This window comes from Phoenix dactylifera, chromosome 3 (assembly GCF_009389715.1).
Source record: "Phoenix dactylifera cultivar Barhee BC4 chromosome 3, palm_55x_up_171113_PBpolish2nd_filt_p, whole genome shotgun sequence".
Lineage (NCBI taxonomy): Eukaryota > Viridiplantae > Streptophyta > Magnoliopsida > Arecales > Arecaceae > Phoenix > Phoenix dactylifera.
In genome coordinates, this window is record NC_052394.1 from 5,434,298 (window position 1) to 5,458,771 (window position 24,474).

The 24,474-nt window shown below is 38.3% G+C and overlaps 3 protein-coding genes across 4 annotated transcripts; all 3 read left to right on the top strand.

The window, feature by feature from the left end:
• The first annotated feature begins 3,004 nt into the window (after positions 1–3,004).
• LOC120110334 (WRKY DNA-binding transcription factor 70-like) lies at positions 3,005–7,035 on the top strand. The gene is made up of 3 exons (XM_039125160.1): positions 3,005–3,318; positions 6,011–6,115; positions 6,519–7,035. The coding sequence occupies exons 1-3, from the start codon at positions 3,005–3,007 to the stop codon at positions 7,033–7,035; spliced, it is 936 nt and encodes a 311-aa protein (XP_038981088.1).
• A 5,508-nt stretch (positions 7,036–12,543) lies between these two features.
• LOC103702138 (probable WRKY transcription factor 70) lies at positions 12,544–14,762 on the top strand. The gene is made up of 3 exons (XM_039124368.1): positions 12,544–13,030; positions 13,918–14,022; positions 14,151–14,762. Exons 1-3 carry the CDS (start codon positions 12,699–12,701, stop codon positions 14,560–14,562), a joined length of 849 nt encoding a protein of 282 aa, XP_038980296.1. The 5' UTR covers positions 12,544–12,698; the 3' UTR covers positions 14,563–14,762.
• Positions 14,763–18,612: 3,850 nt separating this feature from the next.
• LOC120110175 (WRKY DNA-binding transcription factor 70-like) lies at positions 18,613–21,205 on the top strand. Of its 2 annotated transcripts, none has more exons than XM_039124366.1 (3): positions 18,613–18,957; positions 19,207–19,311; positions 20,508–21,205. In XM_039124366.1, the coding sequence occupies exons 1-3, from the start codon at positions 18,635–18,637 to the stop codon at positions 20,998–21,000; spliced, it is 921 nt and encodes a 306-aa protein (XP_038980294.1). In that variant the 5' UTR covers positions 18,613–18,634; the 3' UTR covers positions 21,001–21,205. The 2 variants fall into 2 exon arrangements, with proteins under 2 accessions (XP_038980294.1, XP_038980295.1); XM_039124367.1 differs by having other exon boundaries at positions 20,759–21,205.
• Positions 21,206–24,474: the final 3,269 nt, after the last annotated feature.

Here is a 24,474-nt window from a genome sequence, read left to right on the forward strand (position 1 = left end):
ACAAGATCTTCCGAGTAGCCTTTTTGGATGAGGTCTTAAATTGTTATAAATGATATTAGAGTGGATTCGGCTTATGGCTTATGTGTAGGCTCACTGAGACTGACCACAGGCTGATCGTGGTGTCTGCAATTAGATTTAGATGAATTTAGAATTTTAGCTTGATGAGGATATCAGAGCTTAAACAAAAGAGGGTATGTGAGTAAGGGTGGCAATTTATGGCCCGACCTACGAACGACCTGTTTTGAGCAGGTTTGTGTTTGATATAAATAGGTATTGGTTGTAAATAAGTCAACCTATTTAAACTTGTTTATTAAATGGGTTGGGTTTAGATTTAAACCTTCAATCCGTTTAACTCATTTTAACTCGTTTAATAATTAAGTTGAGTTATGACCGAACTCATTCAACCGATTTAAAATATGTTTAACCTATTTGAAACCTGCTTAACCTATTTCTGATCTGTTTAACCTGACCTGCTCAACCTGTTTAACTTGTTTAAATCTATTTAACCTATTAAAAATCCGTCTAACCCATTAATTAACCTGTTTAATAAATGGGTTATGTGAATCTTGTCGGGTTACCTATTTAATAAACAAGTCTGATTCATGTTTAACATTTTGACCTATTTAATAAATAAGTCGTATTTGAGTTGATGAATTTTTGATCCGACTTGCATCCAACCCGACCCAATTGCCACCCTATATATGAGAACTCGTGCAAACGTATATTTAGTCCTGGATTAGTTATTCGCCGGAGAAAACTTAGGTACTTATATAGGATTAAGAAACCAACCCCCCCCCCCCCCCCCCCCCCCCCACACACACACACACACAAAAAAAAAAAAGATTAGTCTTTTGGGTGAGGTTCTGAGTTGTTACACTTACAATCTTGTACATCCGTTCCAAAGTTCCCTTCTTAATACAACAGGTCTTGATTGTTTGCAGCTAGTATCAGTGTGTGGATAGCACACTATATATGCAGATAGGGGTTGTATCATTCATGCAAGGGAGGATTCACCTTCCTTTGCTTGAATCTATTATTGGATCACTTTTCACAAATCTTAAAATACTCCGAGCTCCATCATTCATCCAGCTGCACTGAAAGCAACCAGCTGGTGATCCAAAGATGGATCTCACCTCAGTCTCCTGGAGCGGTCATCCATTATTTACTAGTGAATAATCACAACATTTTAAAAAGATCTGAGAGACCGGTATTGATTATACCTAGGTGGTTTAATAATATATCATATGATTTTATATAACATGGTATAATCAATATAAAATAATGTAATTATATGTTATAATATTATAGTTTTACATTAAATTGTAGTATAATAATAAAAACATATAATATTATTATCCGATTCGAGAAGTCATCGGCAATAGTTCTAGTTTTTTAAAGAGACCTTGGGATGCGGATAGGTCTTCCATATATTAATTTCAACCATGAAAAAGGTTCCAACACAGCACTTCATTTTAAAGAATTGGTGTTCTAAGCAGGGCATTGATCATGGATCAAATTTGAGCACAAAAAATATTAAATTTTAATCTAAAAATGAGTATGGTTTGGACCTAAGACTCGCCCATAATCAGCTCTACCGAGAATACAGTGGCACAGTGCAGGCAGACTCTTCAACACAACAATTTCTCTCTTATGGTTCAGGTTTGGACTCCATGATCTGTTTCTTCTTCTCCTATTTCAAGAGGAAAATAAACCAAGTTTCTTCACTCCAAATTAAAATGTACTTCCCCATATAAGGAGTTCCTCTCTTAAAATCATACCAGTACTTTTCACAAGGAAAAACAATAAATAGAACAAGTTCACATGTGCTGGATGTGGAGACACACACACAAATATCAAATCGTAAGCAACCGGATACTTCTTTCTTAGTACTCAACATTAATCCTGGCTTAATACTGGTCGGTCAGCAATAGCAGTTGGTGCTTGCTCTGCTGTCAGATTAAAAAATTAATAAAGGCTTAGTTTAGGTAAAGCGCACTGCCCAAGTAATTATCATATTTGAACAAGTCTAATTCTGTGCTGTTTCCATCTATTCACTGTTTACATACTTTCAATACAACTTCTATCTGTATATATCACTTCTTTTTTTTCACATTCAATGCAAGAAATGAGTGTGGCAGCGACTGAATCAGGGGAAGGTATGGGTGAAAATTTTGAGCTGCCATTTGCGACCCTGGAAAAGAAAAGAGAGAGACCATTCTGTACGTGGTATAATTTTTTTTTTTCCCCTTTTGTTGTTAATCTCTGAAATACGTGAATGGCACAAATGCAGCATCTTCTAGTGGATTCAACCTTGAGTCGAACGCATTCAACGTCTTTTTTCTTTTTTGATGCAAACACATTCAACATTTGAAAGTGGCCACTAGCCATGCATCCTAATGCGGGATGAAGACATGGGTATTGGTGTCAGAAGGAAAGCACTAACCCAATAAACAATTGCAATGAATCCAAGCTATAAGAATTTCCTATAGCTAAGATCCCGGTGGATTTAATTGAGCTCAATCTACAACGGTACGGATACCCTTAATCAAGTGTCAAGTGACCGGTGTCACCTGTTTCCTTGGAACAAGCTTACAAACTAACCAACGTCACCAAGATGACGACTCTTGGAACCCAATCCGAGAAATCATATCCTATACACCTGGTGGTGTACTAGTGCAGCGATACATCGAGTGCACTGCAAGCACTATGTGGCTAATGCACTCATCGCGATGATTGGCCCATGAAAATGAGACATCTTAATTGATGTGGTGTACGATAACGTTGGTCCACACGGTGCATATGATATAATTTATCCGTGCATCAACTCTTCTGTAAAATTTCCATGCATCTTCGAATAGCTCCATCCCATGTTTGAAACCTACGTATACGTATACGTATACGTATACAACCAAGACAGCGCTATAAAACTACCCTGCCATACATAAGACTAAAGAAAGAAAGAAAGAAAGAAGGAGACTGAGAGGTCAACTTCGTCTTCTCCTCAATGGATCGGTTTCCAGGCCATGAAGCAGTGACAAGGGAACTGGTCCGAGGCCGTGAGTTGGCGTCGCAATTAAGAGCCGTCCTAAGAGAGCTGGTGGCTGGCGGGCGGTGCGAGCCAGTTGATGCTCTGGTGGAAGAGATTTCCGGGTCCTTCGCCAGAGCTCTCACCGTCTTAACCTCTGGAGAAGCCCGGGTTGTTCGTTCGGATCCCGAGACCTTCGCACCGAGCTCGCAGAACACACAGCAAGAAGGGGGGAATGGCAAGATGCTTAAGATTTCTGAAGCCAGATGTTGGAATGCCGGCATCAGGAGGAGGTTATTGTCTTTCCTTGGATGTTAGCCTTGCTTCGATGTTTTCAAAATGCTACTCTTTGCTCATGTTTACTCTCTTTTCCTACTCAGAAAACTAAGAAGGCTTTAACTTGAGTCAGATCACAGAGTTTCACCTCAAAGAGTTCTAGTGTTTAAGCTCCTACATATCCCCAGGAAGATCCCAAAATTTGCTTCCTTCTTTTTCTTTTTAGTTTAATGTATTATTATTATTATTATTAGCAAAAGGAAGATAGCAAAGTTCTGTGTCCCAAAAATTATGAAGGCTAGAGGGGCGTATTAGTTGGTGTCTGGCTCCTTTTGTGGGTACTTGGAGGCTTGCTCCGCTACGTATATTGCCCACCCGTTTATGGACAATCCTACTTTCTACAAAAGTAAGCTTTATTTTAGTTTTGTGACATCTCTCCCAAAGGTGACATTAATGTAGCTGGTCCAAGGAGTCTATATTTCTAACTTTATGAGATACCAAATTTTTGATTTGGGTCGGGGACATTCTACTAGTTTCTCATGTCTCATTTCCATCATTATTTCTACCCAGCAGCTCCCATCTTGTGTGAGCTGGCACATGGATAAGATCATGATTGAGCTTCCAAATAAGCCCTTAATCAGAACCATGGCGTATTGACAGGCAAGAGAAGATTTCTAGGACAAATTATGTCATAATCACATAGTTCTGCCATCACTAAACCTCATAAAATAACCAAGGTGTAATGAGCTTTACAAACCACAGGTCGCTCTCTGCTCAACTACTAATTTTCCCTCTAAATCTGAAAGACAATAGATCACTGCTAAAAATGCTCTGGACTTCCATGATAGACTTAAAATGTCAGAAACTATGATATCAGAACCGTGTAGGTATGTGTTTAGTTCCACATCAATTATCCATTAAGAAGATCTTGAGTATTTAGATAAGACCAAGGAACCCATTTAATGCTTATCAGCTAGCCTTTTTTGGTTGTGAGGGTCTTTGTATATAAGTATGCACTTAGTCCTACACTGATTCCATGCTAGACAGATGTTGGGTAGTTGTATAGGGCTAAGGAATCCAAATAACTTCTTTTAGCTAATTTTTTTTGTGAGATTCTAAATTATTACAAATGGTATTAGAATCAATCCGGTCTTTAACTTATATAAACTTGAAAATATTGTAATTAATATGGGCTATTTTGGGGCTGATCACAGGGCACTTGTGGTGTTTGTGATTAGATTTAAATGTGCTTGAACCCTTAATCTAACAATGATGCGGGGGCTTAAATGAAGAGAGTATGTGAGGATATATGCACATATGTGCTTAGTTCACATATGTAATGCACTAGAAAGATCTCAGATATTTATACAACACCCAAAAATTCAAATATTACCTTCAAAGTTTTTAGGTGATGTTTTGAGTTGTTACATGTGGACAGAATGGAGAAAATAAAATCCTTTGAAAGCCTTTCAAACATCTTGGATTTCTCTTAAAGTTCTTCCTATAAAAACAAATCTATCTTTCTTTTTATTATCATTCAAATTGTCTTCCCTAATTTATTTTTTCACCTTTGTGATGTAGTTTTCTTCTTAAAGTTCTTATTCTTCCTCTTCTTGGTTTTCAGCACCTTCTTTGTATGCCTGCAGTGCTTAGATTTTCATTGAGCTACTCCCCTCTATTTTCTCTTTTTTTCTTTTTTTATGAAAAGAAAAGCTAAGATGTCATGCCAGGCCAATCCGCTACCAAATAATATGCATTGTGTTATGGAACTTGCTCTAATATACTTTTGAGGCTTCAAGAACAAGGAAGCATTAGTAAATTTAATTTGCATGATGACTATTTGGAGCATGTTTGCTAGTAATTATTGGGTTTGAATTCTAGGCCATCATGCTTAAGTAAGAGCATGTTATTACTTTGGACATTGTAGTACTCTTTACCGGTTAACAAATTTATTGGTCAATGAAGCTCATTGACGAGTTTCTCTGGTAAGAAAAAGGATGATATTTTCATATTAATTCATGTGTATATGACTGCAGTGATATGTCAAGAAAAATACGAAGGTCATACATCTTCTTCTTGTTAGGCAATGGAAGTTCAGACTTCGTTAAAACACTTTCAGAAAAAGGATCTCATAATATGAAGAACTAACGAGTTTTGATATCATTAAGAAAGGGTAAAGAAGGTGGAGGAAGCCAATCACAAGTTGCTAACCTTTACATGGTTTGGTCACCTGATTATGATTCATCTCTCGTTCCCTATAAGCACGACTTTATTGATATCAAAGATAGTTGGCTTGTCATTGTTATGATGTTCTAATATCCTATGGTGTTGAATGGAAAATGACTTCAAAATTAAAATTTCATGATTAATTACTTCCTATAATGCAAGTGATAAGAACCTAGTACTGGGCGAATGAATCCCCAAACATTTTCTTCTCTTCCTGGCCATTTTGTCTGCCAAAGAAACATTTATTTTCTCATCATTCTATTTGTTATAATATTGCAATATCATCAATCTACTAAGATTTCATTATTTGTAACATTAATTTTTTCTTCCCACTTTTTAAGGCATTCTGATAAGAACATTGATCTCCTTTGATTCTTTTTACTTTTTAAGGAATCCTTCATTTGATCCTCCTTTTTCTTTTCCCCGCCCCATTTTCTTTTCCTGACCTGTTGATAATATTAACAGTAGTTTATTTGCTCGCAGAGGATATTCAGGTGCACAGAAGGTCATTTCAGCCACAGAATTAGAAGATGGCCATATATGGAAAAAATATGGGCAAAAGAAGATTCTTGGGGCCAAATATCCAAGGTACATGGCATAAAATAGGCATCGTAAGAAATTTATGTTTCTGTTATCAACAAATTATTGTTTGTATGCAGTCTGAAACCCTTCCAATCAAAGATGTTTGTGCCACTACCACTAAAAAAAGTTCTCTGACAAAGTAACGCAAAAGATAGTATATGGTGCTCTACCTAGAATAATTTTCCATTGTCTTTCACTGTCCATTAGAATCCTATTTATCTAGAAATGCTAATTAAAAAGTCATTTCTGACCCAACTTTTGAAGCATGCAGTACTTCTGAAGTCACCAGGAAAAACAAGAATGCAATAGTTTTGAAGTATAAAAATTGAAATGCTATCTATTTGCATGCAGTGCAGATCAGAAATTCCATTAGGTTAGAAACTTGATCAACTCTTTTGATAAATCTTAGGGGCTACTTCAAGTGTGGTCAGAAAAAAGACCAAGGCTGCCAAGCAATAAAACATGTGCAAAGAATGCAAGATGACCCACCAATGTTTCTTGTCACCTACATTGGGCAGCATTCATGTACAGATGTATTTCAAACTTCGCAGTGGATTCCTGATGATTCACCCCCTTCAGACAAATGCATGCTTAGCTTCGAATCGGATCGATCCAGCATTAATCACCAAGGGAACTACTGGTCCTCACCAGAGGTGGTGCCAAAGTCTCCAACGCTTTGGGAACCTTCCCAGGCTACAAGCTCCAAGAAATCAACCATGGAGACGAGCTATGACGCCCCTTCCATCCCAGCAGCAGTTGATTTGCCTGAATGGAGTCCATTTTTAATGGATAGACCAGGCTGCAGCAGTGCAGTTCCCGGTATGCCTTCACCACCAGTCCCCCAAGCTACAGATGTGGACTCATTCATGGGTTTACTTGAATCATTTGCTGGCCTGTGTTCTGACAAGGATGTTGGTTACGAGTGAAATAGAAGTAAGGACCCGTAAAGATTTTACCCAATTAACAGTCAGGATTGACTTTAGATAGATAGAACTAATTGGTAATGGCAAATAACATGTTAGCTATCTGAGATTTGTAATATCATTTGCTCAACTCCTGGTTATGGAAAATAATATAATTATTTCCTACCATACAAGCAGGCTTTGGTTGGATGGGCAAGATCAGTTCGATTTACTTCCGGCTTCCTTGTGCAGCTGTTGTTGTAAGTGGTTTGAAGGGTGAGGGTATTAGTCTAACAATTATATCTGTCTCTCTTGAAATGTTTTGGTACCAGGGACAAATGTTGGATTTAGCCAGATCTAGAGCTGGTCCTGATCAGGGCCTGTTATCTTGGACGGTCTGAATGATGATGAGCAAGGAGATTTGCTCTTGCTAGATTGGTTATGTTAAAGTGCAAGTGTTCCCCAAGACCCATATTTAAGCTATTGTTTGTTATGTTTATTATTATTGTTATTATTATTATAAACATCTATCACTAGAAAAATTGCTCCATAGCATTTATTATAATACCAATGTATTGTTGGAGTAATTATTGCGTGCATATTGAACATGCACCGCCAAGCAGGCGCATGCCACCAATCGCCGAGATGCAAAAGTGTGGGTTTCATTCATCTCTCATCTTATCTTGTAGTGATTGGTGGCATGTACTAATGTAGTTATGCATGCAGCAATAATTCTTCATATTATTGGGAGGAGATGCTCAAGGAACACCACTCGACGCAATTTCTTCTAAGTGAAAGGGCTAGCTTGGGCATTCAACGCGGCATGAACTGTACATTGTGCCCACCATTAGAAAGAAAATCCCAATCTCTGCCGACTTCTTGAATGAATGGATCAATGAAAAATATACAATGGATTATTAACTAATCCTCAAGCAATTTGTTATAACAAAACCTTAAAAAGAATAAGTAGCTGTCAACAGTCAATGAGTTGGAATTCTGGAAGAGGTACCAGGTTTGAGCTTTGTCGCTTTGTCGAAAGAGCAAACTGATTCAACAATCGCTATTCTTTTTCACATGAAAGCATGATTTTTGAAAAAAAACGCAAGGAAGGATCACTTCACGAAAGGAAAGGACATGAGACTTTAATTAAAGACTCCTACATAGCTCATCTTTTGGAAGTAACCAGGGAGGAGACTGAAGGAGAGAACCTCCCTAGTTGGTAGAAGATGGCGATAGTTTTGTCCACCGAGACTCAACAAGCAATGAGTAGGATCCACCAGCGATTTGGTCCTCTTTGGTTGGCGCTGGACGGTCCTCCGTGCTTTCTGTGGGCGCCATGCATATTGTCATTGCATGGGCGCATCGTTACGTAATCATCTGGGACGAGCACTGCAACCTGACCTAAGGAGATATAAAGAGAGAGATCCACACATATTTTCATTATCAAAATTCAAATAGTATAAAAATATATTATCTAAGGTTTGAATTTAGAACCTTTATTTGCTAACTTTTAACACGATGCCTTTTAACATTGTTCTGTCTAGCTTCATTCTTCTAAATTAACCGGAATATTGTATAGAGAAGATTGCTCCTGATAAAATAAAAAAAAATACTAAATAGAATTTCATGTTTCGTGAGTTATTTTGAAAGAGTGAAAAAAATGAAACTCTTAGGTCCGATGAGGTTGAACCATGTGTTTTTTCACTTTTGAAACACGCTCAACATCAAGTACTCAATCATAATGAAAAGAACACATAAAATCACTATTCAACTGCTTTTTGGTGCAGGAAAAAGAATGAAAAAGGGTTATATTGTTCTCTCTTTAGAACACTTCAATTTTCTAGCTAGGGAGGAGAGCCTAGGTGTGAATAGTGTTAAGAAACACAAATAAGAAAGGGAGAGAGAGATGACGAAACTACCCGATAGTTTCTTTTTTTTCCCCCCAACTATTTCTTCTCTTTTTTGAATATTAGATGATCTTGGTCGGGCTAGCCCATCATGAGCGGCCTAACTAGACCCCAAAACTAACGGTTCCAAATAAAATCCTAAATAAAAGCATTTGATCAGTGGTTACATTTTTTTTTCTTTTAAAGAAATGAAAGAAGCCGAGCTCCACCTACTTTAAACAATGGCTATGAATTCATAATTCAATTCTTTTGAGAAAAGGCATACTAATACTCAACATATGCACCCACAACTAAGTAATGATTATTTTCTTTGGCAAGCTTTAGAATGTAGGTTCAACATTCCCCCCAATCCGCAAGTTTAATCTTTCTTTTCCCAGTGAATGTGAATAAATCAGCAACAAGCAGCCAAAAAGCCTACTTTTGCGGCTTATGGCGTAGTAATAACTACGATTTCAGGAACTCTCTGAGAAAGTCCTTCACTGACTCTCAAGCGTCAACATATATATCTTGTTCAAGATACAAAACAATGTCCTCATGAAAGATATTGATTTGTAGTTTTTAGAAATTAAGAAAGACAATATCTGCAGCCTAAGTCTGAACTGAGACCTCAAATAAACACAACATGATTTTTGCGAAGTTTAGAAGAAAAAGAAAAGAAAAATGAAGATCTAGATGTTTCAATTATAAGTTCAATGGTTGCGACCACAAAGGGCTGGAAGATGCTGGAGCATCCCATCCTTTCATGTGGAAAAGAAAAGGTTATTTATAGCAACATGCGGAAAATATTATGGTTGTGTTTTGCCTACAAATAAGAAATTAAAACAGGAATGGCTATTCCTTCTAAATAGTTATTTTACAAATTATTGATATTTTTGATGCGTTAAAATTAATATTATTTATTCAAAGAGGTACTTCAAGAACAATGTAAAATTCGATCTTGGAACAGCTGTTCTTGGAATAAGCATGCTTGATCAGAATTGTTACACTCCTGATTCTTGCTTTATAGATAATCCATCTGCATCCTAAACATGTTTAGTGGATAATATATTTAGTAGCTAAACCATCCTGGAATAGCTGTTCTTGGAATAAGCATGCTTGATTAGAATTATTACTCTTCTGGTTCTAAAGATTTTATTTTGGCTCCTTAACCCCATATGAGTACCCATGATCTTTCCAATATATAATTGAGATGGGACTAAACACATATATGCTCAAATCCCCGCAATTATGTATAATGCTTTGATCGGAATAACTTCGTCGCATTGCCGAGTGATGCAACCCATCTTTTAGATGTAGGCATTCTTGTCGTATGTCAGTGTAGGTATAGCTTTTCTAGAAGACGAGCACATTTAGGACTTAAATTTTCCATGGAATCTTTTGCTTTGCCGAACGTACGTGGCACGGCATCGAACTCACACAAGCAATCTTATCTTCCTAATAATAAAATTTATTTTGTTAAGTTGAGAGCTAATCAAATAATTACTAGATATTCTTTGCACCTATTGCAAATTGGTTGGTTGGCTTGTACCTAAGCAGGGAGGTATGAACTCTAGAAGAGGCCCCAAGTCAATTTTTTATAAAATTAAGTTTATCATTTTGAATTAACAATCCTTTCTTCGATATCTTAAACCCTTCCACACTTGATCGATGTAGATAGCAACCCTAGATGTGGGATGCCAAGAAAAAACCTACTCCAAACTTAGTTGGCACCCTCTGCAAAAAGTTGCTCATGTTCCTAGTCCAATATGTTGACTCATCAACATTATAAATTTGAATAATTAGTTAAGCCTTGCCCCAAACATAAGCAAGAATCTTCAAAGATAAGGTTAGTGTGTTGTTGCTGGAAATTGGACCCGGGGGCAATCTTCGGTCGAGGGAGAGGGAGCGGCGAGTCACCACGGCAGGGCGGCGACCGGTCGGCGGGCGGCGTCCTCCGTCTGGTGTGGTCGGAGAGAAGGAGCAGCTGGTCCTCGTGGTGAGGCGGCGATCCGTCAGCTGGTGGCGTCCTCCGTCTGGGTGCCTGCACACGAACCGGTGGCCGAGTTTTCCGGCGCCGGCCCTCCGACGCTCAAGTCAGGGAGGGGGCAAATAGTGTGAAAAGAGAGATAAACAGTGTCTGTAGAGTGTATCCACCTTCCAACCCCCTCCTGAGAGGCTAAGGCTACCTTTTATAGGCGGGGGTCGGTTTACCTGCGATGTAACAGGGCGAAGCCGTAGTACGGCTCGGCATGTCGTTCAGGTCGGCGCACGGTCAGGCGAATCATTGCACTGATGTCGGCGGTGAGGGCGTCGTACAACCCGAACTAGCACGCTACTAGGCGAATTATTGCATTGATGTCGGCGGTGAGGGCGTCGTACAACCCGAACTAGCACGCTACCAGGCGAATTATTGCATTGGTGTCGGAGGTATGGCCGAGATCAGAGACTTATCATAGTCGACTAGACTCTGCTGGGCTAATTTGCCGTGGAGAGCTGAGGGTCCGTAGATGACAGGAGCCATGCGCATTAATTGTGGAGTAAGCCGGAGATCCGCATTTATTGTGGAGTAAGCCGGAGATCCGCATTTATTGTGGAGTAAGCTGGAGATCCGCATTTATTGTGGAGTAAGCCGAAGATCCGCATTAATTGTTGAGTAAGCCGGAGATCCGCATTAATTGTGGAGTAAGCCGGAGATCCGCATTAATTGTTGAGTGAGCCGGAGGGTTATAGCGGCCATGCGCAATAAATGTCAGAGGGGCGTCAGGATATGGTCCTCGGCCGGACCTCAGAGGTGCACGGCCGTAGCAGGTGGTTGACAAGAGTAGACCTCGAACATCGGGGTTTTTCTCAGATCGGAGGTCTCGAGGTCGGTCGTCTTGAGGTCGGGCGTTCCGAGGTCGGACGCCGACTTCGGCCGTCCAGGGTCGGAGGTTGTGCAGCTTCTTAGGGGCATTTGCGTCATTTGGGGAAAAAATCTTATTCCCCCCAACATGTGTCATTCTCCTCTTATTCCCTCTATAAAAGTACTTAGAGCTAGACATATGCAATGCACACGAGAGATAATATGGACAGTGAAAACTTAGAACCACCATTGATAAATGAAAAAAATAAATAAAAATTTCATGCCAAGTCCTTTTCATATGCTGGGTCCATGATCAACCAAAAAATGTTGGGTCCAAGCTTCTAGATAAAGGAGAAGAGAGATGCATGAAAGGATAATATTCTTTCAATAATTGTACCAAAGCAATTAATGCTTAGTTAACGTCATACGCGCGCCTTCAGTCCAAAATGCAACTTGCTAGAAAATACAAGTTAACATGTCACATCTAAGATCGGCATAATTGACAAAAAGAATTTTATCTCTTGGATTTTATCTGATTAATTGAAGATATTGAAGAGAATTCTGAAAAAAAAAGAAGGTGTCGGGGAAATTATTCAAGGTCCCTATTTGTTCTTGTTTTGTATTGTTTTTGTATTGCTTTTCATTTTTATAATCTCATGAAATGAAATGACGGGCTGTTCCTTCTCTTTTAGGATTTTTTTTTTTTTTTACCTACCATCATGTTTATAAGAAATTTGGACTTGCTCATTCCAACTCATTGCAAACAAACAAACCCTCATTTAAATAATTGTCCCACCTATCTTGCGAACGTGCTAACTAAATGTGCATCTCTTGGAACTCCTTTCCCTAGCTCTTCCACTTAAAGTCTATATATATCCAGACAGCCACAAAAAATTAGAGATCTAAGAACGAAGCCATTTGATTTGCTCGATGGTCATTTGGACTTGAAGGTAAACAAGATGTTAAACCCTGAGGCAGAAAAATTGCCCACCCTCAACCATTCGATGGCGATAGAGGAGCTCAGCCGGGGGCGGGAGCTCACAAGCCAGCTAAGAGCTCTGGTTTCACCGATGAATCCGGCTAACGAGCAGGTGGAGAGGGCTGGAGTTCTCTTTGAAGAAGTGTTGAAGTCTTTTACTCTGGCTCTCTCGGTCCTCGGGCCCGGTGAGAAGCCAGGCAAGGAAGCCGTGGCTGGTGGAGCTAGCTTACCTGCCTCCGGTGGTGGGAAAAAAGGGCCTGGGGTAAAAAGAAAACGGGTGGTGGAAAGCAGAGGTGATCAAGGCCGCAGAAGGTAATGTTTTTTGTATATATATACTCATCACCTTTGTTTGACGAAGCAATGTTACATATCCTACTCCATTTCCCGTCTTGACATGATCCACCTTAATGTTATTACCAGGCCATATATATATATATATATATATATATATATATATATATATATATATATATATATATATATATATATATATATATATATATATATATATATATATTTATTTATTTATTTATTTATTTATTTTTCTCTAATTCTAGTTCCTTGGAGCGAGAAATTCACCTGTTTATTGAGAAAAGGTTATAGTTTTAGGAGTGCCTTATGTGTGTGTGTATATATATATAGCAAGAAAAAAATTATCGGTGGTGCATCATAACCCTCAGACTCATGCAATCAGTTGGTTAAACGAGAAAACAAACTGGATAAGACTAGTCATCTTGAGGTTCTCTTGTTTTTCCTTTTTTTTTGGGAAATGAAAGGAGGCTAAGGAGGGTGTTCCTCCGTTAGCCGCCTAATTCATCCTGAGGTTCATATAACCTTTTCTCGGTATTTTTTGCACTATATTTGCCTTATGGTAAGGGTCTATTTAGGAAATCCAAAAGGATTATGCTGGATTTCTTACAAAACAGCCTATATTTTTTTAAAGATCCATCCTAGTCTTAAGCCTAAACCCAATCTCCGAACCTGTAGGTCTGCAGGAAAAGAAGAAGATTTTTTTTTTCCCTCCCACAAGTTTTGGGTGGAGAGGTACCGAGTTGATATGGGCTTTTCTCAAATATACTGCCCACTTCATGACATCGTGCTGGATTTTCCAAACACGTCCTAAAGCGGCATGAGTTGAAAAAGATTGCTTTTGATAAAAAGAATGGCAGTTGATGTGGTATTTTTAATCAAGCATGCAGGAGGTGTACTGTATCATGGACCACTATTACATCCATGCCGATGGCTGATGGCTACCAGTGGAGAAAATATGGGCAGAAAAAGATCTATGGATCTAAGTATCAAAGGTAGCGTTTTCTTAATTATACAATGTTAAAATAAATGAGTCAAGGCCTGTTTGCATCAATCGATGACTTCAACATCCCGGGGTTCAGAAGTTCAAAGGAGCTAACTCAAAAACTTTCTTGATTCACAGAAGCTACTACAAATGTTTACGTAGAAAGGATCAAGGATGCCAAGCAACTAAGCAAGTGCAGCAAAAGGATGATGGTAACCCGCCAAAGTTTACCGTCACCTATCAGATGCCCCATACTTGCAAAAATTTGGATATCACATCTCAAGTTGGTATGGATTCTGGCCTCGCAGAAACTTCAGTTTTAGATAATGGATCCAAGTCCCTGGATATCCAACCTCAGCAACCCTTGCAATCTGAAATCCTCAAGATGGAAGAGCCCGAGAAACGTCTCTTCACTGATTTAGCCAGCATGCACTCCCCTATGTTATTTGATGATATGAACTTGATAATGGGCATGACTGGGCTTGATGGGTGGTGCATATCTAATGAAGAAGCACCTTGGTTTCAATTTCCGTCCGACGCAAGAGGATGACTTCAAGATCCTAGTAGGAACGGCACAACCAAGAGGCTGCATGCATAGAGTGGGTTTAGGAGCATGAGATGTGAAATTATGAAAGAATAATGATGGTGTGTTTAAATAATGTGTCTCATATGAAGCTTCATATGTGCTTCCATTTCTTTTCTACTTTAAAAAAATTAAAAAAATCGAGACAAAGATTTTTTTTGATGCAATTATTCTTATCTTTGTTTTTTTAAAATTATTTTTATTATTTCTAAAAAATAAAAGTAAGATACTTAATTTTATTATGTTCAAAAGTAAGATGCGGCCATTGCTGCCACCATCATCACTATCGTTGCCACTGTCATCTCTATTGCAACAATATGATCATCATTTTTGCCATTGTTGCTGATGTCTTCACCACTGCTAGAATTGTCACCACCACCTCTACCATCTCCATCATATCTCTTTTTCACCATATCCTCTATGCTACACCACCGCTACCACCATCACTGTTAACATTACCACTATAGTTACCGCTATCTCCGCTACCACTATCAACGTCTTGTCTGCTACCATCATATTTTTACTTTTAAAATAATTAGATTTACCAAATATATTTATATTTCAAAAATTTAAAATAAAATAGAAATAAAAATTTCTACTTTTCTATTTTTGAAAATAGAAAAAGAAAAATGATGCTAAACAACACATTACATAACTTCTATTTTTCAAGTAAAAAAAGAAAAAAAAAAAAGAAAGAAAAGCTAAATAAAAAATATTTTTTCCATTGACGAGAATTTAAGATGGGCTTTCTCCGGCGAGAACGGAGTATACTGAACAACTGGACTATAATGGAAGTATGCTCCCAATAGTTAATATAGTAACTCATGTCATTTTCTTTAGCCCTTCATGCAAAACAATCCTATATTCAAGTTTGGACTCGGCGATGCCAAGCTATTTGCCTACATTAAATTATGAGCTTGGCCTTAGGCTATGGGCATTGTTTGGACAGTAGTGATATTAACATTAGGATTTTATCAGTTGCAATTAGGATATAGCCAGCATCCTTCTTCAGACTAAGATAAGGTTAATTATAACTAGCAAACCGTAGAAATTAACATAGAGTACTCATAAACAAAATTTTAGCTAAATAAAACAATATAAAATGCTTGGTGATAACTTATCAAGGAAAAGAGCAATTGGGTTCTCCCCTACTTTTCTCCGAAAAAAAAATCTAATAAGTACATGTACCACAGAAAACAATTTCATAGTGACTCAGCACTAGTCTTAGTTTATCGACATTTAAAGTTGGATTGTCCACTACGTACATTGCCAATCTACTTTAAATTAGGCAATCTAAATTAAGTTTTTGAGTCGCCAACTTCTAGAACAATTAAGTGATAAGCAAATTATGAGATAACACACTGCACCACCAATCTTTGTACGTACCTCAGCACTCAAAAGTGCTTAAGTACCGTAGAAGGAAGACCCACAACAAGGAACCTTATGGCCAGGTTTTAAGCAGCGGCCTGTGGCAGTCCGAATTCACTTGGAAGAGCTATTCCTCTCTCTTTAAATGGTTTTATCTGTGCTTCTTCAGTCTGGAAAAGGCCAGGCCCTGCCTGAAACCTTCAACAAGTCACAGTAATACCTCGTTCTAAACGTAAACAGATCGAGGAAGTTTGTGAGAAAAGGATTGCGAAAGGAAGATGGTCGCAATTGCAATGAGGATCTTTGGAGGTAAGTCCAGTGCCTGGTCTCATCCTTTGAATACTATAACTATATAGCCGCTGGCTAAAATATAATTATTTGTTGCGTTTATTTAATTAGCCCAATTTAAATGTACTAATATGGATATAATCATATGGGAGTTCGACCGATCTTAATTTCCAATCTATATATCAAACTAATATAAACGGTTGATCTGTGTTCGCTCAAAAGTGACCCAGAAAGGGAGACTTTGTGCACTTTAGGGTTCCTTTGAGTACCTTCATGATACCATATAGATCTTATAATCTTTTTCCAAATAAAACGCCTTGCTAGCTAAAATTTTTGTTTCTCATATTGGAGCTAATTAAAGATATGAAATTACGTAAACTTGAATGCATATACGATTTTCTGCTGAGTTTTTTCAATGCTTCAAGAAAGCTAAAACTAGACCAAATAAAAAGCTAATAAAACATTAGTTAGTATACACAAGGAAGATGTTTCTTTGTTGGATATAATTCTACAAAAGCTTACACTTTTCACTTTTGCAAGATGATGCATCACCTCACGCCTATCATAATGATCGACCTTATGTAATTATTCTTCTACATACCACTCCAAAACCCACCTCACTCATCCTCCTTCCACAAGTCTTGGCCTCAGTAACCTGGCTTATTAATTACTTTGAGTACTTCTCCGTTAGCCTGATCAAAAAAATCCGGAAGATGCCTTTCAATTGAAACCTAAGAGGAGACAAGATCAACCATCTTTCTAAAATAATAATTACCTCTTTATGTATTAGGTTAGTAAGAAGTCTAGTCATCAAAGTCAATATTAAAAAAAAAGGCAGTCAATAAGCCGGAGGCAACAATGCCGCGTAGTTTTAGGATCCTCGATCAGTTTTCTATACTGATCACCAAATTTCTAACCTACATAAATCCAACCAGGCTTCCTGTTTCTGGCGTCATTTTAAGCGACTTCGGCAGCTGTTCCCACCTTAGTCCAACCATGTGTTCATGTGAACCTTCTTAATTAACCTCATTCCGTGTCCTTAGAAGCCAATAATATGTCACCTTCTAACATCACCTTCCACCTGCCAAACTTGACGTGTTTAAGAAATTCTATTCAGCCAAAAAAATATGATTACATGAAATAGTTGTCATTAAAAAAACTGATTAGAAAACTCCTAGAAGAGATGTGAGCTATTTGGTGGACTCATCGTGTCCACCATAAATTAATTAAAGGCTTGCCATGCCTACAAAATGCTTGCTGCAAAGATTCCACTTTAGCCAATATCACTGCCTAAGGATTATCTTTGACACCATTATGGGAATAATTAATAGTAGCAAACCAAATTGATTGATCTGATGAGAACTCCGGAGCAAGTGTTCCTGCAGAAAATCGAGTGCAACTAACACAACCAACATAATTAGCTTGCCAACTGATGCGGAAAGGCCAAAAGAAAAAAAAACCTCAAACTTGTTTTTTATTTGGGCAACACTTTTGTTTCAAATTTCGTTTTTTAGAGAAAAAAGAACTTATATATGAACATATATGCCACATATTCAAGCTGTATAAACATCCTAAAACTTAAGTTCTAGGCATTTGCTTCCACCTAATATCTTATGAGGAATTTTTTCCCTCAAATGCTGCCAGAAAATAGTCATGACCTGTGTACGTATTTCGCAAGGTTTTCAGCTTTTTCTATGAAAAAAAAAAACAGAGGAAAGTTGACAAGATTTTTCTTGCTTTCATCATAAGTCAAATTAGAAACTTTTTTAATGCATCAAAAAAATAGAAACTTTTAATACAAAAAAAAAAAGAAAGATAGCAAGAGAGACCTAAACTTTGAGCATGGATGAGCAAAAGTCAAGAAAGTTGATAAGAAATAAACAGAACGAGATGAAAACCAGTGAGATATGAAGCTCTCATGAGCATATAGTAGTGCACGTTAATTAACTGAAGCTTGAGGAAGAGGAATTCCGGGATGTCATGTTTGACTAACGATTTTTACTCTGGGAAATGGAAATCACCCCTAGAATAAATAATAAGTATGTATATTAAAAATACTATACGAGATTTATAGAGAGGCCAATAATATCGCAGTTTCAACGGCGAGCTAATCATACTAAATTTATATTATAAAATTTTTCTACATATTTTTCATTATTGTTTTAATATTTTATTTTTAAATTTTTATGAATATATTTACACTTGTTTTAAATAATTAATTCATCCGTCGTTCTGTCAGAGAAAAAAAAAGAAGAAGAATATGATGTCGTTTGGTATTAATAACTACGCAGGTACCCGGTCACGTTCTTATTATTCGCTTGACGCGTCTCAACTCTCAAGGTATTAATAACTCTTCAGCCACGAAAGGTGGAAGACTTTGGAGATGGCTTCCCCATCGATGAAGAAGCCAACATCCGACCGCGAGGCCGCAATCCAAGAGGTCGTCCGAGGGCGCGAGCTCGCTGCCCGGCTTCACTCCCTCCTTAGCGTCGATCCCCGGAGAGAGCTGGTCCATGGCCTCATGGAAGAGGTATCGCAATCTTTTACGAGGGCTCTGTCACTTCTAAAGCCTACCGGCATCTCGGAAGCAATCCAAGAGCTGGCGTCCATGGAGGAGGACTCAGTTTGTTCTGGCAATCAAGGAAGCGAGGCTTCTGGTGAGAAGGTGAGGACCAGTCCTCACGCTAAAGGAGTTCATAGTCGAAGGTATGAGAAGGGAGAATATTGGCTAATTATGTTCTATTTTCTTAATGAAATGTTTCATGGATCTCTCCATTATTACATGGAACAGAAAGATGTTAATCGGCTAGGTAGTAAGTAGGCTTGCGTTATGTTTTGATTTAGAATTTGGAGCGTTATAACGAAAAAATAGAGCATGAGATTTTGGTTTAAATGAATTCAACTAAAATAAAAATTCGGATTTATAAATTGTTTTTTTTTACTGCCTCGTAACAGGAGGCCTCTGCAGTCGTGGACAATTTTTACATCTACCCCCCATCATGACGGCCACGAGTGGAGGAAATATGGGCAGAAAAAGATCCTAAGCTCAGACTTTCCAAGGTTAAATCTCGCATCACTTTCTCTATTATATCGAATTCTTTTCTGTTTCCATGTACATGCAAATTTAATGGTGTCATCAAATGTTCAAAGAAAATATCTGCAGAAGGGAGAGGAGGAATAGTATGATGACCAGAACAACACGGACCCATGTATAAGTGTGAGGATACGTGCGGATGTGTGTTTAGTCCTACATTAGTTATTCGCTGAGTTGATCTTGGTACTTAATACAAGATCAAAAAATCCAAATAATACCTTTCAACTAGCTTTTTTATATGAGGTCCTACGTTGTTATAATAAGTGCTTGAGAAATGAATTAATATATTCCACATAAGAAAAATGGTGCTACGCATCATGGTCACTTTAAGTTAAACATGAAGTCTAGAATTCCAAAAATTATTATTATTATTATTATTACTTTCAGAATGGAATTGATTTGGGGACTCCAAGTTTATACTTAAATAGTGATCATCCCTTTCACTAATATCCATACCTCCTTTCATTAATATCCATACCTCCTATCAAGCTACTAGAAAACAAGTTGGAATCACAAGGAAAGAAAGAATGTAGGATTTTGGTGCATGCCTGGTGCCTCGACACTTCTAAAATGGCCGGAAGAGATGCCATATACTTAATTAGAGAACACAACAACAATGCTTCATAAAATCGAATCAGCTATGAAGTTCAAATTTTTGTACTCTCCTTTGGAATTTTTTTTTGGGTACAAATATTGGCTGTCATTAAAATCATAACCTAAACATAACATGAAGATGTGCGCCATTTACAATTTTATGTGGAATACTTTATGTTGGTAACTTGCCATGCTTGCTTTCAGTTATATGAAAGAAAGTGTGCACAAGAGAATATACTTGAAAGAAATATATATATTATAATGGTCTCTGTGAATTGAATATTCTATGCCACTTCATGATTTTATGCTGAATATTTCACGGTCTTATTTTGCTGTGTTTCCTTTTTTTTTTCCCAATTAGATATCAAAGGGACTTTGCTTGAAACTTGACATTGGAAGAAGCAATATGAATTAATCAAATTATTGTAAAAGGTTTTCAAAAACTTTTCTCAAAAAATTTCCAAAAAATTGTCCTCTGACCTCTGTGGAATTAACAATTCTTGAATATCAAAACATTCATAAAAATCACCAACTCTTTCTGAATGAGCTTAGTACATACGATTGGCAGAAGCTACTATAGATGCACTCATAGAGACGACCAAGGGTGCCCGGCAGCTAAACTAGTGCAGCAAAAGGACTGTAATGACCCGCCCATGTATGTAGTCACTTACATCAGGCATCATGCGTGCAAAAAAGGCTTGCCCACTCCCCAACTTCCAGTAAACTGTTCTCCCAGTGAGCCATGCATGCTTAGCTTTGGATCAGACTGGAGTGGGATCAAACAAGTCCAATCTTTGCTTTCATCCTTCAACTCCACAGGTGAAGGTCATATGGGAGATGATGTAATAAGCGCAAAGTTCGATGCTATCTCATCGTCTAATGATCCCCCATCTCTGGATCTAACAACGCTCGAGTCATTGGACCCGGCAGGGGATGATATGCTTTCAGGCATGAGCTTCTCTCCAAATTCAGATGGTTTTGACAAGCACTTGCTGATGGATCCATGGAATCTTGGTGGACTTGGATTCGGTGATGACTCTTGGAGTTTTTTGGAGGTCTAATTTGAATTGCATCACCTCATTTTTAGCTCCTTTCAACTGCATATCATTTGTTGCAGTTTGGGAATCATTGTCTTGCTCGCAGCTGAGAGGGAATAATTAACGGTGAGAAGGCGTGGAAAGAATTTACAAATAAATGTAAGCAGAGAACGTTTTATTGTGCAACTTTCTACTTTTTCTTTTTGCATTGTGCTGAACTCATATTCAACATCCAAACCTGATTTTTTTCATCCAACAAGTCAAAAATCGAGATCCAAATACATGTATAGCTGATACTGATTCCCGTTAAAACCAAATAGCCCTGAAAGGTATTCGACCCAAAATATTTTGGTCTAGGTCTGGACCTGAATTTGTGTTGACCATGAATAAGGCTTGTTTTCAGCTTAGCTTGACACAAAAATTACCCAGCTCAGGTTGGCTGGATTGAGCCTAAGGTATCAAGCCGAAGATATCATGCTATTTAACCAAATGTATAGCCATTTTTAGACCCTTCCATGCATTCAGAAGCTTCACAGAGGGTACAATATTGCATGATGGGAAGACCAAAGCAATAGCATATAGAGCTATTACATTATGATCTCTAGCAAACACAACCCTTTTTTTTTTTTTTTTGTGTTAAAGTGGGTGTTTCATACTATACCGGTACGAATACACCTAGAAGAATCTGCATACGAAAGGTCCTGGAAAGTCCCAGGTAAATAGTCCTCACCAACTCATAAGGTGTCTCCTGAGTGGCTCGCAACATACGCCGCCACCCAGTCTGCCGCCCCGTTGGCCTCACGATATACATGCATAGCTTGAAAGAGCACCCCCTTCCTCATCATCAACCATATGTCACGGAGCAAAGGATGAACTCCTCCATCGATCGCTGGAAGGGCCCTTTTGGACCCAGTTGATCATTATGGCCGAGTCTCCCTCCAAGATGATGGAACTCGCCCGAAGTACACATCGCGCATACCGCAATCCCATCCAAGCCACTCGCAGCTCAGCCCCTGGGACCGAGATGTCGAAGATCTGACAGTCCCCTGCTGCCACCGTGCTGGAATCCGGGCCCCTGATGACAAATCCGGCCCCTCCCCTCCTGCCTCCATCCTGGACTGAGCCATCAAAATTGACCTTGAGGAAATTCGGAGGTGGGGGCTCCCAGGTGAAAAACACCATCGAGCAAACAAAACCCATTCGCCATAAAGCAAGAGGGCAGATAGGTGAGAAAATAAGTTTCCCACGTGTCCTCAGTCAGCATGCTGTGAAGGCTCATTTGAGTTGGATGCTTGAATTTATTCCTCAGGAGCTACGAGAGCACAGTGGATTAATGGTCTTGGATCTACTTTAATTTTACATTTAATGGCATCTTCTTCCAAAAAATAAATAAGTAAAAGGATTTTTTTTTTAAAAGTTAAGTATTATCATCCATATTTTTTTATAAAAAGTATTGGATGTAACTTGTAGAGTAAATTACAAAACTTCCCAGAGGTTTACATTTGTTACACTTATATCTAATAGCTCATAAAACCTATACTTACACTCGGTTAAATTAACGACGCCAATGAAACTATTTATCTCATGTAAAAAACCAAAATTGCTCTAAAGTAGAGAGGAGGATACACACTTTTTTTTTTAATGTTCTTGGATGGCTGTTATGTCTTTTAAAGTTATTTTGGTCATTTTTGAATTTTTTTTCTATCATGGTATTTGGTTCCTATTTAAAGTTAATGATTCGACTAATATTTAAGTTATGAGTTAAAGTACTGGATAAAAATAAACCTCGAAGTGGTAAGCAATATAGGTTTTTCAAATTATTGATAGTAAATGTAATTTACTCCTAATCTTTGAAGGATTTTTATAATTTACTCTAACTTTGATTCCCAATGGAGCCTTTTATTTTTGGTCTCCCCGCGTCGTGGGCGACCATGCATAAAGAATTCATTTGAAGCGTTGTATTACTTCATGTAACTACCTCTTGTATTATTTAGTAACGTTCTTAGCTAAGTCGTCTAACCCATTCCTCTTAAGATTCAATATGAAGGGCAGAACCTTAGGGCCTAATCTATCTACTACAGATGGGAAATTTTGGATTTAGCATCTCTCCTTCCTTTCTTAATGTATTCTCTTTTGTTTTTAAGTGATTATGACCAATCTATTTGTGATGTTGTTTTCCCTTTTCTCATGTCACCAAGAAACATACAATTACTCCCATAGTATCGTCCAGGCTGTTTTGTTAATTCAGCTCGTTAAGTTTAATTAACTCAGTAGATGGGCAAAGTCCAGATAAAGTCCGATTGGTACGACTATGGTGCTCCCTCATTTACCTTAAAATAGATAAATTAAGTCGGTAATGCCTAACCATTTGATCCATTTAACCCCATCCAATTTGTTTTAGGTCAGATTAGGTTATCTAATTAACAAAATAACAAAATAATCATATTCAGATCTGAATTTTAAATCCATTTAATAAATAAGTCAAATTTGAGGGAACAGATTTTTTATCCAAACCGTATCTGGACATAATCTATATCTGATCCGACCAGATCCGATTGCCACCTCTAAATTAAATAAATAATTGAACACGGTGCTTCCTCAATCAGCTGACCCTCTTCTATTTTATACCAACTTTCAAACGTTCAAACCGATCACCTCTTGACATGTGGCATGCTAAATTTTTGATCCGACTAAATCAACACCCTATAACTCAACTCATGTAGGAATCCGTATTACATATATTATATATATACTCGGATCATAGAACTGACTGTCCCGCGAAATCCCAGAAATTAACGGTGCGGATCATAGAACTTCTCATAAAAATGGGTGTTTGATGCCGCTGGATTGAGAGCCTATGGAGTTGGAATCAGCAGGAAATAAATACGGGAAAGAGAAATGCCCCTAAAAAATGGGCCACCGTCCTATTTAAAGCGTGCGAGATGCCGCTGGATTGGGAGTCCAGGAAGGTGGGATCGCGAGGGAGTAAATGCGAGAAAGAGGAAACCGCTACTTTGGATACCGCTAAATGCTAGCGTTGGGAACACGAATTCAGTGGACTCACCAGATGAGCAACTCGTCGTTTTATCTTACTCCCCTCTCCTCTCAACTTTTCTCTTTTCAATTTTCTCCAAAATGGTGCTAGAATCTTTAATGGCCATCAGCAGTTTAGGCTTCGGTTGACTGAATAATGGTATGCGTTGCTGCTGGAAACTGGCTGGATCTAGATGCTAAGTTGGTAAGAATTGTTGGAGATTTTAGCTCGTTTGCCATCTAGATTAGAGAAATCGGATAAAAACACTGCACGCCTCTACGGTGATGTTCTAGTGGCTACTATGCTCGACCAGCGGCGATCCTGATATTGAGCACCCATAAGTCGATGTTGGACGGTGGAGGAACGCTTTGGATGGTGCTCCGATGCTGGTTCCGTGCTGAAACAACAAAAACAAACAAGTCCACTCATCGGAGCGTATCTGGCAGAGAACTCTCCAATGCCTG

What these genes read in the sequence shown, in the direction of transcription:
- LOC120110175 (XM_039124366.1), top strand. Translation starts at nt 18,635, where the DNA reads ATGGCTTCCCCATCGATGAAGAAGCCAACATCCGACCGCGAGGCCGCA. An exon ending in AAAGGAGTTCATAGTCGAAG is followed by an intron (nt 18,958 to 19,206) that starts GTATGAGAAGGG and finishes GCCTCGTAACAG; the next exon opens with GAGGCCTCTGCAGTCGTGGA. An exon ending in CTAAGCTCAGACTTTCCAAG is followed by an intron (nt 19,312 to 20,507) that starts GTTAAATCTCGC and finishes TACGATTGGCAG; the next exon opens with AAGCTACTATAGATGCACTC.
- LOC120110334 (XM_039125160.1), top strand. Translation starts at nt 3,005, where the DNA reads ATGGATCGGTTTCCAGGCCATGAAGCAGTGACAAGGGAACTGGTCCGA. An exon ending in AATGCCGGCATCAGGAGGAG is followed by an intron (nt 3,319 to 6,010) that starts GTTATTGTCTTT and finishes ATTTGCTCGCAG; the next exon opens with AGGATATTCAGGTGCACAGA. An exon ending in CTTGGGGCCAAATATCCAAG is followed by an intron (nt 6,116 to 6,518) that starts GTACATGGCATA and finishes GATAAATCTTAG; the next exon opens with GGGCTACTTCAAGTGTGGTC.
- LOC103702138 (XM_039124368.1), top strand. Translation starts at nt 12,699, where the DNA reads ATGTTAAACCCTGAGGCAGAAAAATTGCCCACCCTCAACCATTCGATG. An exon ending in GGTGATCAAGGCCGCAGAAG is followed by an intron (nt 13,031 to 13,917) that starts GTAATGTTTTTT and finishes TCAAGCATGCAG; the next exon opens with GAGGTGTACTGTATCATGGA. An exon ending in TATGGATCTAAGTATCAAAG is followed by an intron (nt 14,023 to 14,150) that starts GTAGCGTTTTCT and finishes CTTGATTCACAG; the next exon opens with AAGCTACTACAAATGTTTAC.